The sequence below is a fragment of the Poeciliopsis prolifica genome, unplaced genomic scaffold (genome assembly GCF_027474105.1).
Source record: "Poeciliopsis prolifica strain line A6 unplaced genomic scaffold, Auburn_PproV2 SCAFFOLD017, whole genome shotgun sequence".
Taxonomy (NCBI): domain Eukaryota; kingdom Metazoa; phylum Chordata; class Actinopteri; order Cyprinodontiformes; family Poeciliidae; genus Poeciliopsis; species Poeciliopsis prolifica.
The window spans coordinates 6,311,503-6,327,901 of NW_026562392.1; the positions used below are offsets into that span (position 1 = coordinate 6,311,503).

Here is a 16,399-nt window from a genome sequence, read left to right on the forward strand (position 1 = left end):
CAATATTGACAGTTGTGCAGAATACAGACATTATGTGGGTCGTGCTGCCCAAAAGCGACATAAAAAATGTAACAATCACATTAGAGTTTTAATAAAAGCAACAATTTTTTTATTGCAAAATTTAATATCAAAAGAAATAAATAAAAACTATATTTTACTAACATTCTGAATTATTTAGCTTTTAATGTCTCTTTCTCCCAAAACGTGTTGAGTATGTATTTTAAAATGAAGATGTCAGGAGACGAATCGTCTGCTGGATTTGACGACCGAGGCGTAAATCACAGAGCTTTCTTCTTCTCCGCCTTTAGACCTGAGGAAAGGTCATGACCCTCAATCAACCCTGATTAAGACCTGCTGATATCGTTATTGTTGCTGTGCAGATAGAGTTTGTCTATGGGTGTATTTTATTGCGAATTATTTGTTTCGTGATGGAAACGTACTGTTGCACATATAAACCTACCGGGAGTTTTTGTGCTGTGCTGCGCTCCGGTCTCTGGGTTTGATCGTCACTGTGGTGTAGATAATCTCAGCCTCAGAAGATTTGGGAGTCTAAAAACAAACAAATGCAGCGATCTCAGTCAGATCACTATTGGATATATTTATTTTTAAACTCATGCAAACATATTTACATTTGTCCCGCGTGAAGCTGGAGGAGGACATGGAGGCATGTGAATGTTGGAATAAACTGTTCCTGTCGGTTCTGCAGTGTTTGATGCTCCTCCATGGAGTCGTGAGACTAAATGAGTCTGATGGACAAACCAGAGAAAAGTCTTTTGTTTTTCCTTTTTAAAATTCTAATTCAATTTTTTTTCCAAAAATGCCACATAAAATTTTATTTGAGAAAAAAAGAGCAAGCCACAGCTCGCTTCTTTGAATTCAGAAAGCTTAGATGTTATTTCACAGCTTATTGTAGATGCACTCACTTTTTTACCCGCCTCAGACTTCTGTTTCCTCCTGGAAAAACAACAAAGGAAGTTCATTTTTAACCTTACTGAACAGCGTGTTCCTTACTTTTGCTTTATTTTATGCCGTCTTTTTAACTGATAACGCAATATTGGTAAATACATCGAGTACTAGTCGACACTCAGATCACATAAAAATAGTTGTTTTACTGCTTGTAGGTGATATGTGGAATCAGTACAAGAAATACAGTTTTGTAAAACATTTTTTTTTTCATTCATCTGAATTATCAGGTTATGTTTTCATAGAGTGAAACAGATGTTTTGTTTGTTTGTTTTAAAGTTCTGATTTGTGTTTTTCCAGATGCAGGACACATGTCTAACAGCTTTGCACATCCCTTCCTGATTTTTAGAACAACTTGCGCGTGGCTGTGGTTTTTACATTACCACAAATCAAGAAGTTCAAGGTGAATCAATACTTTTGCAAGGCACTTCGAGTGACCTTTTGCCTGCTGTGGCTAGAAGCTGGTTGTCAGAAATAGAAATTCAAATGATGCATGCATGCTACGAAGTTATGTTGTGTGTTGAAATTTGTCGGAAGGCAATGTCCCAAGCAGAAAAGGAGATTTCCAGACAATGAAGTCATACAAGCTGTAAGTTGGCCAACAGTAATGACCGCATGACTCAAATTAGTCGCCCAAACTAATTGTTTGATGACTCACCAGAACAAAAGCAGCATGGCAAAAAAGGCCGCAAAAAGAAATAGTCCAATTCCAGCTAAGAGGGGAAGGGACTGGCTGCCTGCGAAGCAAACAAAGTCATTTTAGGTTGTAATAAAGTTAATAGTTAGCAGCAGTGAGTGAGGAATGCCACAAACCAGGCTGCCCTGCTGCCATGGCCAGGACCACCTCGGTTGAGTTGCCCTCTCCAATGCGGTTCCTCACATAGCAGACATAGAGGCCGCTGTGGGACGACTGCATGGAGGGAAGGGACAGCACTTGTCCTGAACCCACTTGGACCAGGGAATGGGAGCCGGTCGGTTCTGTCCTTTTGTACCAGGTGTAGTTGTCTGCCACAGGGTTAGCATTGCTAATGCAGGTTAGATTGACGCCGCTGCCTCCAACAATGTGCTCTGGATTCACTGAAACTGAAACATTCATCGGCTGATCTGGAGAGAAAAAGAGTAATCCAAAAAATAATATTAGCAAAATGCTCTTCTATAGTTTTTCAGGGCTGGCAGAGCTGGATCCCTGGCCTGAACACAATCTGAGTGCCTTTAAAATATTATTCACAATGGAAGAGAGACTGTTTTTGCTGCAGCAGTTCTTCTGTTTCTGCTCCCTCTGTGAGGGACACAGCTGCAGAAACTCTAAGAAAAGTTTAAAAAGCAGAACTTTTTCTATAGGTTTTTGCATGGACATGATGAACTGAAACCACATGTTCTAGCTCAATATCAATGACAGGAAACCTGCTGATGTTTCACTTCAGAAAATCCTCTGCATAAAAATGTTCCCCATAGGAGTCAGTCGGTTAGCTTATTGAAGACGCTATCTGTAGGTCCTGCTGAAACTTTTATTGGGAGAAAAACATCTGTCAATGTCAAGAGGAATGGATACGCCACTGAAATCCAGTGGTGAGCGAGTTGATTGTGAGCAAACTCACAAATTTAGACCAAATAATCCTCATCAGGTCGTCCCAAGTAACACAAAGTCTGTTTAACCGCCCCAGTCATCCGTCTACTCACACTGGACATTGAGGTACACCGCCGATGAGTTGATCAGGTCGCTGCCACTCCTGCTGAGGTTGTTCCAGGCTTGGCAGTGGTACCGTCCCCTGTGTCTGGGCTGGACGTCCGAGATGACATGGTCCTGCCCCGAACTCACATACTCTGCGTCCTTGTAGAGACGATATCCGCTCCGAGCCACTGGAGGGTTGGCCCTGCCGCTGCAGGTCAAGGTAACCAGGCTTCCTCTGACGATGTCTGCAGATGGACTCACTGACAGCGTTACGTCTGAAGGAGCATCTGGTTTACAGAAGAGCAGGAAGTTTGGTCTGACAAGTGCAAAGACTTCAGATGGTCCTGATCAAAGGTTTTCTTTGATTACATGAGATTCGCAAGATGAAACGAGTATCTGTCTTTTAGTGAACTGTAGTTTCTCCAATTGTCTTCATTTTGAAAAGTGGCTTAGAGAGACGGGTCTAAATATGCATATTGATTTGCCAGATCAGCAGGAAGTCATGTTTTTAATTTAATATTCCTGTAAATCTCCATCAAGTTTGTAAAAGTTAAATAAACAATAAAATAAATTTCTTAGGGATGTCTCTAGTGATGTCTCTAACATCATTAGTACATCTTTACTAGGATGCCAAGAATAAAAGTGGTGTTCTAATTTAACGCCTTATTTTTCAAGGGAAGATTTAGCAAAAAAAAAACCAACAAAAACCCCAAAAAACAAAAACAAAACAAATTGTTTGTAAGGTTTAATCTTCAATAATTATTTTAGTTCTAATAACTGCAGTCGACCAAATATTGTTCTAAGAATTCCATAAAATACAACAAATTAAGCAATAAACTCATTGATCATTTTACAATTAACAACACAGAACAATTCTTGGTGCTGATGTGAGGTTATGAATAGAGGCGTTTCTCATATTTGTTACATGTTGTCCTCTCAAATTACCTTATTAATATAAGGTAATAGTATTAAAATAAGTACTATTCTGTCTGGGAGTAAGCAAGAAGATGGCCATCAATGAGTCAGTTGTGTTTGTACAAGAAGGAAGTCATGACTCAGGGAGTTAAGGGGAAGCACTGAAACATTTTTTTGACTCAAAAGAGCAGGAATAATTGGGACACACACTATACTGTGAAACTGGGTCTGCGAGACGTGCTGTCAAGTTGACACATTTAATGTTTAACATCCTTCATGTACTCACAGTGAACATTCAGAGCAACTGAGGCCGAGCGGACCGCCTCCTCTCCCTGGACGGCGCAGTAGTAGCTCCCAGCATCCTCTCTGCTGGCCTGGAACTGTGGCCTCCGAACAAGTCGCCCATCTTTGAACCAGTTGATCGTCTTGGTTTCGGGACAGCCTGACTTGCAGGTCAGCTTGACGGCGTCCCCCTCCCTGGCAACGCTCGGCTCCACCACCGCGGTCAGCTCTGTCACAGCGACAGAGAAACACCAGTCACTTCAAAGTCTTGGACATACGTTTATGTGTTCTTGCGTTATTTACCTGTCACGGTCAAGAAAGCGTATGTGTCACTTGTCCATCTCCCGAGTGTCGCGGCAAAGTTGAAATAATATGCTCCTTGATCTGAAGGCTGAACATTATTGATCCTCAGGTCGCAGTCGCGGCGGTAGTCACCGACGTATGTAAAACGGTTTGGCGGCGAAGGGAGCTGCGAGAGGGGAACCTGAGTCCATCCGTTAGGGCCCAGTTGGGCTTTAGACCAGCCGACCCTGGTGACCAAATTCCCGAAAGGATAGTCGTACTTGCACTTCAAATCTACTGACGTCCCTCTTAAAGCACACTGGTTTTCATAGGTCACTCCCCATCTTCCACTCCAGACACCTTCGGTACATATAGATATTATATATATATAAAAAAAAAACATTTTCAAAACCAAGTAACATACAATTAATGTGAACTCATTGGCAAAAACAATCCAGAACATATTGTCTTACCTGGAATTAATCCCAGAATAACGATAATCCAGCTTCCCATAGTTTAAATCAGCCAGTAAATCATAAAATTGTAGAGTACAGGATGAGGACAGGAGGAGGAACTCACTCTGTACATCGCTGGGGCATTTTCTTTCCTCTTTTGGTCAGTGGAAAGCAGAAGTGGAACGTCTTCCTTCCCCTACTTCCTTTTTTTTATCATATTGGGACACTTTGAGTTACAATTACCTTTCAGCTAAACACCTTCATACGATAAAATAGACTGGCAAAAGACACAGAGAGTTGAGATGTGGAGAAAGACGACTGATTCAGCTGATTTGTTGAACCACAGCTTTGAGACAGAGTACAGAATGTTCAGCATCCAGCAGCGTAATGCTGCGGTTATGCAAAGTAAGACATGCACGGTTTACTGGTTTTCACTGTTTTTCTTCTTTTTTCTTCTCAGCGCAGATGTTTATGTAACATACGTAAAATGTGGCCACTGGACATGTTTTTAGAAGGTTTATGGCTACTCATCTGCTGACAGGCCACAGCTGCCCGCTGCACCGTCTGCAGAGTGGGACGTGTGCTTCAGCACTGTTTTACTACTAGACTTTAAATTCCTTAAGACGGAGAAAGAGCCGCTACCAAAGACATCGCAAAGTCAATATTACTGTGGAAAATATGAACAATGTGGGCTGTTTGGTATGATTTGTATGTTCATTTTCTCTTGTACTTCAAATATTTTTCAAGTTTTACAGACAATTGATTAGGGATGAAGCGCATCTCTCATTCTGACACGTCAATAAAGACTCTTTTACTTTTTTTTACTTTTTTTTAAAAAGAGTAAAGATTGTGATTTGATGAAGTCAAAACCTCACGTGTCTCCCTCCCTGCCCTTTTGACCTGCTGGCTGACTAATGCCAGCTTTATGTATTCTGTGTCCACTAGGGGGAGACACTGATCCACACAGCCGCTATTAGAAATCCATGTAGATTCCTAAAAAAGCCTTAAGATGAGCTTTTTTCTCACTAGTTTAAGTTTTTTTTCCATCTTAACTCTATATAAGATTATTTAGTGTGCTTAAACTCAACAGCTTATTCAGTTCAGTTCAGTTAGTTTTAGTGTTTCCTCACTATCCTTGTTTTCACCTTTCATCTCACATATGATCTTCATTTATTAAATCTTATGTGATTATACTTGTTTAAATCTATTAAGATATTCCTGGTGTAATAATAAAAAAACAATTGTATATTCATATAGTAACGCATACATAGTTTTTTTTTCTTTTCAGTCCTAAAAATTGCAGTTATAAAGGAAGTATAAAAACAAAAATTCATATTTTTTTCTACTTTATGAAATTGACATTCTTTAATCTGTTTTGACGTCGAGCCGTATGAAATTTGAGTAAAACGATCAGGTCGAGGCAAAATTTGAGGAAACAGCAGTTGAGAAAGCATGTGATCGCTTACTCAATTCATTTTTGACCAACCAAAGAACATCACTGCAAAACGGCAGTAATGTAGCTGTTTAATTTCCCCACATTTTGTAACCTCATATCCATGTTGTAAGACGGACACAAACCTCCATGTGGCAACAAATTCTCGAGCGAGTCGGAGTGGCAGGAATTTCTCAGATGTGTTGTGGAAAAAGTCAAATTGACAGTTATAATTAGTAATTCAGTCGATAAGCAGGTTATGTTTATTGATAGCCAAATTATAATTCACAATCAGTAGTAAACTAGAAAAAACAAAGTGAGAAGTCGCGTCAGTTTAATATTTCCTCACTATCCTTGTTTTCACCTTTCATCTCACAGTTAGTTAAAATAATCTGCATTCAACAAAGACGCAGTGAGGAAGTGATCAGATCCCAACCACTGCAATGTCAAAATGTACCCCAAAGGTTGACATAATATCAAGACTTGTTCTTGAGGTTTTCTCCACTAACATTCCTAATTTTACACTATTAGTCTTATCACAGACAATTACAATACAAACATTCAGCAGCCTAAATGGTCTGAGAACGCAAAAGATGACATAGCAAATGTACATTTTGTGCCAAAATGTCACTGGAGAAAGAAAATAGATGTGCAAACCAGGCAGCGTGAGGTGCATTTTTTTAAATATTTGTGTTTTACCCTTTAAGAACTTTAAAGCATTTTCATTGGACAGCATGCCACTCCGGGATGCACTGAAAGGAAAGAGGAGAAGACATGCAGCAGAGTTCAGGAGCCGGGTTCACCGAGACGTCCTCAGCTGCCTGAATTGGAACGGTGTCACAAGATCCACTGATACAGGAAGCGTTTGGCGCCACCAGGTGATGAAAGCAAAAAGTGTACTTCACACCAGACCGGTGCAGGTGTTCTGTGGGACAAAGACAACGGAGCGACAGAATATCAGGAGGATGAACACTGATCACACATAACACGGCGGGTAAAGTGAACATTTCTTCCTCGTGGTACCCAGGGCAGATGGTGGACATTTTGTCCTTAAAGAGTTAGAAGCATAAAAAATGGCCGACTGTAACGATTTGAGAGTGCGGGGACCAACAACCAATCAAAATTACGAAGGTGGCATGTTTAAATCTCTGGAGCTCCTTTATTCTGGATCAAGACAACATAGTAAAAACAGCTTCAACATAAGTAAATAATCTGATCCGAAGCACTAACACCAACCACATACAGTCATTGTTCACTAAATCTATGCACAACATTTCTAAATCAGTTCTTAAGCACCAGCTTTCTTGTAATATGTTTAACTTTTCTTGTGCTGCTGGAACAGATCTTCTTTTGAAGAACCAATGAGAAGTGGCTGATATGAGGTGTTGACTTGGTCTCTGAGTTCTCAATCAAGCATCTTCAGGATGTGCTGCACATACAACTTATGCATGAATGCTCCCTTTCAAAACTTATTGGATTGAAAGAACTGGCTGCTAACATCTTATTTCTTCAGGGGTCTTGTGAAACCTTTGCCTCAATGATTCAGACCTAGCAAAAAGGCCTACCAACACAGTGTTCGGAACGTAATTTTTTTCTGATTTGAATGCATTTATATTAAAAAAATATATCTCTGCCACTTTAATCGTTCAGGAAACTCGTTCCACTGTTACGTAAATCTTACCATTTCTGCTGTATTTGTGAAATGTCGATGAAACGATCTCAAAGCTAAAAACATCAGAGAAGAGGGTTTTGTCTTCTGCAGTGTGTGCTGTGAGGAGTCGTACCTCACGAGGTGTTTCCTCCTGCTTAGTGCCTGGGCTGGGGCAGTAAAGTGTAAACAACTTTGGAAGAATCCCTCGGTTTCCTCTCTCCTCTCATGTTGTGCACCTGGACCTGATCTGGGCTGCAGGAAGCAGATGAGGTCCACCAAATCGGTAAGTTCACAAAAAACCCGATCTTCCAGACAAAAAGACAATGTTAAGAAAAATCCTCTACAGCGATTGATCAGGAAGCGCAAAATGCCTGAACATGAAATGCTTTCACATCGCAGTGCCATGTTCTAAAATTGAATAAACTCCAAGCTTTATTGTGATTACGCTCAATTAGTGGGAGAAGAGACATTTTCACAAACTTGATCGCTGGTGTCACAATTAGTAATGCTCCCAAACATTTCTTTACACTGCAAAAACACAAAACCTTACTAAGTATTTTTTGGTCTAATTTCTTGTGCAAATATCTTAATATACTTGAAATAAGACAAAAATAACTGGTGACTTGTAACCAAATACAGGAGCACATGTTCAGTCACAATGTAAAATCACTCTTACTTTTTTGTAAAAAGAACAAACAAACCCCCCGACAAAAAAAAAAAAAAAAAAACATTAAGTGCAATAACAACAGGATGCTTTGGTTAGTGTCTACCTGGACATCCTGGAGTAATGCACAGTGATGAAGTTGGAGGCGGAGCCGCGGCCTGAAACTTCTTTGATTGGCGTAGCGTCCATCAGAGGAACGATGGAGGGGTGGGAAGTGTCACTTAAATCCTCCGACTCCTCCTGTGTGCACATGAGAAACATCTAACTCCTCCTCCCTTTCACTGGCGAACGTTCCCCTGGTGACGTTGAGCGCGGCTCACCGGGATGTCGAACATCTCGCCTTTTCTGACAGGGAGGGTTTGTTCGGCTGACTCACAGCGCACGGTGTCGGGTGTCGCCGCTGGACGCTGGGGTCAAACGGAAAGACACAAACCTCAGAGCGTAAACCAGATAAATAGGATCACAAATCATGAAAAATCATTCCAGACTGAACTGCGGTGACCTGGATCGTTCGTCAAACCCATGTTTTCTCCTACTGTCAGCTTCAGTAAAACACAAAATGCTGAATTATTCTTAGACTGATTAAAAACGACAAAGACAGCTGCACCTTGTTTACATCGTCTACGGACTCTGTGTCTACTCTGTGCATGTTCTTGCTGCGAACGCAGAGAGAGAGACAGTCAGTGACAAGATTGATGAATAAACAGGAAATAAAAAAACAACAAAAAAACCCCAACAGCTGCTGCAGGGGCGAAGGTACTTCCAGTCACCTGATCATGACGGCCACCGTCAGCGTGATGAGACCAGCAGACACGCCCACCGCTGAAGCCAAGGCGATTGCCTTTAAACGACCTGCAGTCGGCGACATCGTGAACGTCATCAGCACGACAGAAACGTGAAGTCGCCAAATGCAAAAGCAGGAAGTTCAGCAGGCTAAAACTGAACAGAAGTCATAAAAATAGAAAAGGAAAGTGATTGAAGAGCTAAAGATCAGCACATCAGAAAACGCCTGTCTGGACTCGAGTCTTGTATTTCCACTTCTTCTTTCCAAAGCTCCATTTCTTCAGCTGTCTAGACTCGAATAGCAGTTTTCCGCAGCACCTCATCACCTCCTCTCTTAATAGTGAGAGTGGTTTACATGACTCACAGTGAATCATAGAAAAACAATGAAAGCCAGAGGCCGGACGGACCACTGCGACGGTGGCAGGGAGGCTTCATCGCTCATCGCCGCAGACAAACAGAAAGCATATCTGAAAACCTTCAGTGATATAAACACTGACAAATACTCAGAGGCCTTCTTCTTCTTCTTCTTCTGCAGCGTCTGAGATGATCAGAAACATGGCTGTAAATATGTAGCAGGTGGGTTTCACTGCAGTGAAACACAGTGTTCCCATTCTCACTTAACAAAACCAACACTTGAATGCTGAATGCTAAGCTGGTTGCATTTTAATAGATTACATTAAAAGAAAAAGATTGCCCATAATAGTTAGAAAATAAAAAGAGGAATTGACAAACAAAATAGATCTTATAAGAATAGAAATGAGATTTTAATTGGCAACATTCAAAACGATCCATCAAAGCTGATTCGTACCTCTGACTCTGACTGTCAGGACCGGGGAGCTGTGGGCTCCGATCCGGTTTCTGGCCTCGCAGTAATACTGACCACTCTCACCGGGACCGACCTCGGAGAAGGTGAAGACGGGCCCAGACTTGGTGACCCACGCTGCTTCACGAAGAACAGAAAAAGAAGAAAGAAAAAAGGCGTAAGCTTTACAGTTTTAATTCAAGTCAAACGGTAACTGCAAACATTCACCACAAAGGAAAAAAAAAAAAAAGAAGTTAAAAATCAGAGCTGACAGTGTACAGAGCCACCATCCACAGCGAGTCGGTGCCACGTGAAGTTGTCCACGGCTGGGTAGGCCTGACTGCTGCAGGTCAGGGTCAGAGGTCGGCCGGCATCCACCACGCTGGACGGACGCGCCAGAATTGAGGTGTTCTTAGGGGGATCTGCACAAAGGAGGGAAGCAAAGAAGATTGATGTTATTGTGAATCATTTTTTCATAAAAATGAAGCAAACACCAGTCGAAGTTCACATGCAGCTCTAATCCTTCTGGTTTTGTTCTTGTTTAAAATCAAACACAAGTGAAGCCAGAGAGCGAAGCAAAGACCAGTAATTACACCGTTATAGTAACTGATCAAATGTCTCGCAAATGTATTAACAGCCCTCGAATTTAGTCACATCTCCTCTTGTTACAACCATAAAATGATGTGTATTTTATGTAAAGCTAACACAAAGTAGCACATAGTCTTGGGACTAAAATGGAAATGATACATTTGAAAATATCTAAAAATCAATATTTAGTTTGTGTCTGCCATGTTGTACATCTAAATTCTACATCTATTTTTTTAAATACTTTTTCACGAAAAAGCTCAAATTCCTTTTTCAGGTTGATCTGAGATGATCTCAGTCAGAGTTCAGTTTCAGTTCAGTGGGTAAGGACTTCCACATGTTGACCCAGAGAAACTTTATCCACAACCAGCATAGAGAACCTGCTGGACGCTCCATGAATTACTGACCCGAAACGTCGCAAAGAGCCACATGTCTGATTTCAAGCAGTTCACCAGGTATGAATACTTTTGCAAAAGAATGTTAATTTGTTTTTAAAAAAAAGAGAAAAAAAGGTTGATAAAAGAAGAAAAGTGCGTATTGTACTTACAGAGGACGGTTAGTGAAGAAACAAGAGAGGATTGGGACCCCAGTCGGTTTGTCGCTATGCAGTAGTACTGACCCGCATGTTGAGCCCCCACTGCAGGAAAGGTCAGGTTCTGATTGTGACCTTTAGGCACCACCTGGTCACCTATGATTCGATACCAAACATACCTGCAGAGGAAACCAGGAAAATGATGATGATGGTGACCATTGGGCCTGGTTCTTTTAACAGATTTTTGACATCATCAAATCAACAGAAATGTAAAATGGTTGGTCAAGAAGACACGAAATGCATGACATGGTGAAGAAGCAAAAACAGCATTTGAAAAAAAAATGGGGAAAGTAAAGTACGTTGTATAGGGATGATTCAAGGTGATGTTTTACCTGTTGGGAGGCGGGTGGGCGTGGCTGCTGCAGCTCAGGTTTACAGACGAGCCCTCTCTGATGTCTCTCTGAGGACTCGTCCACACATGTGTGTTTTTGGGGGAGTCTGCACGGGAGGAACAGGAACAGAAAACAGAAAGTTGAACAATAAAGCCTCTGATGTTAATCTTCGCAGTCCTGCTGAATAACCGGTTAGCGGAATACTTCATTATAAATATTCTTGCTATTTCCCTCTGATACATTTGGACCGCGACACGGCAAAAAGACGCACAGCTGACGTTGAGGAGAAGTGATCCGGAGCGCTCTGTTCCCAGTGAGTTGCGTGCGACGCAGTAGTACTCTCCTCTGTCTGTGTGCTTTAGGTAGGACAGGTGGAGCTGAGGACGGAAGCTGTCTGGAATGCTGCCGCTCTCCATGTCTGCAAAGAAAGGAGAAAAATGTGTATTTACATGTGGACAAAAAATGTGATGAAAATTATTTTAAACCAGAAATTCTGACAGTTTAAAAGACTTTCCTAACTCCACCCAACGGGTGTGTGGCTTACAAAGAATCAAGCGCAACCATCCCTTCCAGGTAAAATATGATGGATGGATGGATGGATGGATGGATGGATGGATGGATGGATGGATGGATGGATGGATGGATGGATTAAGAAGTAATTGTTTCACTTTGAGATTATTAGTGGTACATTTGTTGTCACTCCTATTTATCTAAACAAAACATACGCAACTGAAGCACTTTCTTTCTTTATACTTTACTTTTTCTGAGTAGCTGAAGTTTCTGGAAATTCCTAATAAGTTTCCTTGCGGTTATAAATACAATGTGACACAGCGGCCTATTTCTTTCAGCAACTGCTCACTGGATTAGACGGACCCACATCGACCAACATTCCCTGCTGTTTACCTTTAAACCATGCGAAGCTTTCAACAGGTGGGGCTGCATCACTGCTGCAGGTCAGAGTGACTGAACCTCCCTCCGACAACTCTCCCTCAGGAAACACTGCAATGGAAGTGGAGCGAGGACTGTCTGTAGTGAGAAACAATGGGAAAAGCATGTTTTAGGACAAAATTATGACAAAATATGAATAACCTTTGTAACGCATACACATATATCACACATTATTATGTGAAATGAAGGGCATGATTATTATTGCCTAAATTCTTTGCTTCGTGCTTTCTTCAAATTCTAAGACATTTGTCCTCGTCTATGAACAAGAGCATAAGAAATATTATCCCCTGTCCATTACTTCCAGATGCATATCCACAGTGAAAAACTTAAAAAATCCTAAAAGTTTCTGTTTTTCTTGGCTGACATTACTTACAGCCCATTGCCAGAGAGATCGATGGTGACTGGACGTTCTGCGGTGGGATTGGCCGGCAGGTGTATGCCCCTGCGTGCTGCTGGTCAAAGCGATTAATCATCTTTTTCTCATACGAGCCGAGGTTCAATCCGTTCCTAAAACATCACATGATAATGGAACTGATGGTAAACTGTGATTTCTTTCCATTAGCTGGTAAGAGATGGGGGTAGGGAATGGAAAGAAAACCCAACATAATGGCAACTTTGGGCTAGTTAGCCAGTTAGCATTGGGCTAGCTCGGCAGAAAGCGCAGCTGTAGTGGATGGCCTGAACTAGCTCAAAGGTGATACCTTTTAGTTCTGTCAAATAAGTGTCGTTTATGTGCTGCCAGGCCAGAGGATGTGCTCCCTGGAAACCTACAAGGACTGTTTCTCCATCTCTGACCTTTTTCTCTCTTTTTTTCACATCCAAAGATACACTTTACCACGGTTTAGTTGTGCCTCTTTCCTGTACACAGTCACTGATAGAACTGACATTAACTGTATGTATTGTCTTTGTTTTTCTCACAGAAAGTACTCCTGGTTCATTGCTTTTGCTCCATCTTCTTTCCTGGATAAAACCCATTGATTGACCTATTGCTACCAATTTATATTTGCCTCTACTTTTAAAAAGTAATTCTGACCCAGTGATTATTTAACGATGTGTTTTGTGTCTCCTTCATGTCCTGTTGACCCCTATCTAGTCACAGTAGATGGCTGCTCGTAATAACATCATGCAGACTTACCTGTAGAGTGCCAAGCTTCTCCCTGGGGCGGCACATCCTCTGGCCTGGCAACCTACAAAGACCGTTTCTCCAAATCCAAACATGTTGCTCGGCCGAGCTGGATGCACCTGAACCTGGAGGTCTGTGAAACACAGAGACAAACACACGTCACGAAATGCTGAGACTTTTCTGAGACGTCTCAGCAGCTTCAGTTTCTGTTGGCCTACCTGTTACATCCAGAGTGATGGTGTCAGGTGAGGTCCATCTCCCCAGCGGTTGGTCTGTCTCAAACCTGAAGTGATACTGGCCCGCATCGCCCAGCTTCACGCCCCGAATCTGAACCGAGCAGCTGGAATAGGTTCCCCCGGTGTAGCTAGAACCCAGGCAGCAATTCAGTAACGTAATTTTACTGTAACAGTAAAAGCACTTGCAGTTCTTCTCACCGCGTGCGCCCGCGGTAAGACGGGCTGATCTGGTTTGGGTCGGTGTGGTGAGCAAACTCCCTGCGACCCTCAACAGAAACGCGGAACCACATAACGCGCCTCACAGTGTGACCTGTGGAGTTTTACACAATGTTGTCGTTCACTTAAACATATCCTAAAGATGTAGCAACAAAATAGTTCACTGATACTTTATGAGATGCACCAACACAACATACTATTAGTGTAAAGTGGGGGGGAAAAAAAATCAAACTTTTCAGATTACTTTATACACTGTTACATAAAACCCCAACAAAGTACATTTACTTGTTTTCACAAACATTTGAAGAAATGAACAAATGAGCAACCTGAGGGGTATTCATAACGGCAGGGCAGAGTCACTGTAGTTCCTGCCCACACACAGATCACTCTTCTGGAAAACGACACACTCCACCTGCTCTGAGTACCTACGAGACAAATGCTCTAATTTAAAAGTCTAAGCACAAAAAATTCAAGCAAACCAATACATATGTTAAAATAAAAATCACGGTTACATGATGTGAACTTTTTATCCACCTGCGCGCCTCCTTCCCAAACTGTCTGTGCGTGCCACTGGTATAAATGCACAAAAATCAGCAAATATTCCACCACATTTTCTACAGTTTTCACCTGAATTACCTTCTCTTGACTGCGAAAGTGTGATGACGTGCAACAAGTACATGGCCAATTGTTTTTCTAATATATCTCAAACGTGAAATCTCAGAACGCATCATTTCGAAGTTAAGCAGGAAGCGTTCTCCTTGATGTGCAGCCGTGGTGTCGTCCTGTGCTGCTGACTGTGGGCCTGGCTGACTGCCTTGCACAAAAGACAATCAATACTTATAAATAAATCGGAGTGTAAAGAGAAGGGCACCTGTCTGCAGGACACTGTGGACATAATGGCTCTTAAAAATATACCTCTTGATTTTAAAACTTTAAATGTAAAAAATATAAATCCTAAATTGAAAACTAATCTGTAACTGAACAATTCCCCCCCTAAAAAAAGAAATCTGTGAGCTCAATGTGCCTTATTTGATTCTAGTTTTAAAAATGCAAAGAAAAAACAATACTGTAAGGAATATTAGCATTTGCCTCATACCTGGTAAAGCTGTGAGGATGGTGCCCAGAACTAACACACCTACCAACATCTCCGCTGACACGAGCTCTGTTATGTCACAATGAACAATCAGATGAGAGCCGAAGAACTCACTGATCACAGAAAATGTCACCAGACGATTTAAATCTCAAGAACTCACCCTCAGAGTATCTGCAGCCACCTCAGCCCGTCAGATAAACACAGACACGTCGGGATGTTTATGTCCCTGACAGTGATGGAGGTGAGGAGGTTTTATAGCTCAGTGTTTGGCGTCTGTCAAGACAGGAGGAGGGGTGAGGCGGGTGGGGGTGAGGGGGTGGTTGTGAGCTTGAGAGCGATCAGCTCCTCGTCCGTCATTGTTTGACCCATTTCCACTGTTGCTTTTATTCCACTTCTCCATCTGAATGCGTCTCAAAAGATGAGCGAAAAGAAGAAACTGTGACATCCATGTGATCTCATCACTTCTGCAGTTTCAGAGGCGCATGTCTGTGCTACAAGTCAAATGTCATTGACCTGAAGTAACGTGTTTGATTCACTTGTTACGTAGCAGTCCTTTATTCCGTCTTCTTCTGCTCCTTCACTCTTGGGTGGGAAAAACATGCTTTCTAAAGCTAAGTTCACCCAAAAAAGGCTCAATCTTACTTTAGGGGTTCACAGGTAGAGGCTACAGGCAACCTTACATCTTCATGGGATTTCACTGCTTTCCAAAGTAAAAGCTCCTAAATGCTGATCAACCTCAACATAAAGCATAAAAAAATGGTTCAGTAATATTCAGTATCATTCAACAATGCATCAGTTATTACACATGATTTCTAACTTTCTAGACGTTAGGAATCAGTGTGTGATCATGCCACGGCAATTTGAGAAATAAAACAATTTTCCTCATTGTTTTGGCACTAAAGCTCCCAAAAATGTGTTAAGATCCAAAAAGACCTGGAACTATTTTTATAGAAGCACATAGAAAGATGCAGACACTAAACATCTTTCTATGTGCATAGTACCTGCACATAGGTACATTTGAACATGACTCAAAGCATGTGAATCTTTTGCACATGCTTTGAGTCATGTGCAAAAGACACAGCAAGGATTAACAAACAAAATGCAAAGAAAAGAAAATAGCAAAGAGTTTGCTGCACTGTATGTATAAAAGTGTTCCATCATTGCTCACTGTACATAAACGTTTTGTACGTTAAAATTTGTTGTTTTTTTTGCCTACATAATCTAATGGGAATGGAAAACAAGGTTTTAATTCTTGAGTAATTAAGAAAATAATCTCAATCATAAAAAGGCTGAAAAGTTAAGGTTCTGTAAACCTGGGCCCACTGGATCGTCTGCCTTTTTTGGAAGGCTTTGTGTTTTCGTTTTAGTTTATT

The 16,399-nt window shown here is 41.5% G+C and overlaps 1 protein-coding gene across 1 annotated transcript; it reads right to left on the minus strand.

The window, feature by feature from the left end:
• Positions 1-22: 22 nt before the first annotated feature.
• si:dkey-33i11.1 (B-cell receptor CD22) lies at positions 23-15,245 on the minus strand. Its single transcript, XM_055042335.1, has 27 exons — positions 15,187-15,245; positions 15,030-15,095; positions 14,260-14,358; positions 13,916-14,027; positions 13,700-13,845; positions 13,494-13,614; positions 12,732-12,865; positions 12,314-12,436; positions 11,682-11,828; positions 11,411-11,516; positions 11,034-11,197; positions 10,174-10,323; positions 9,908-10,039; positions 9,087-9,168; positions 8,924-8,972; positions 8,637-8,723; positions 8,423-8,556; positions 7,813-7,904; positions 4,136-4,474; positions 3,837-4,061; positions 2,644-2,922; positions 1,777-2,067; positions 1,622-1,700; positions 924-954; positions 630-746; positions 461-549; positions 23-310 (listed from the first exon to the last, which is right to left on the minus strand). The coding sequence occupies exons 2-27, from the start codon at positions 15,076-15,078 to the stop codon at positions 235-237; spliced, it is 3,453 nt and encodes a 1,150-aa protein (XP_054898310.1). The 5' UTR covers positions 15,079-15,095; positions 15,187-15,245; the 3' UTR covers positions 23-234.
• Positions 15,246-16,399: the final 1,154 nt, after the last annotated feature.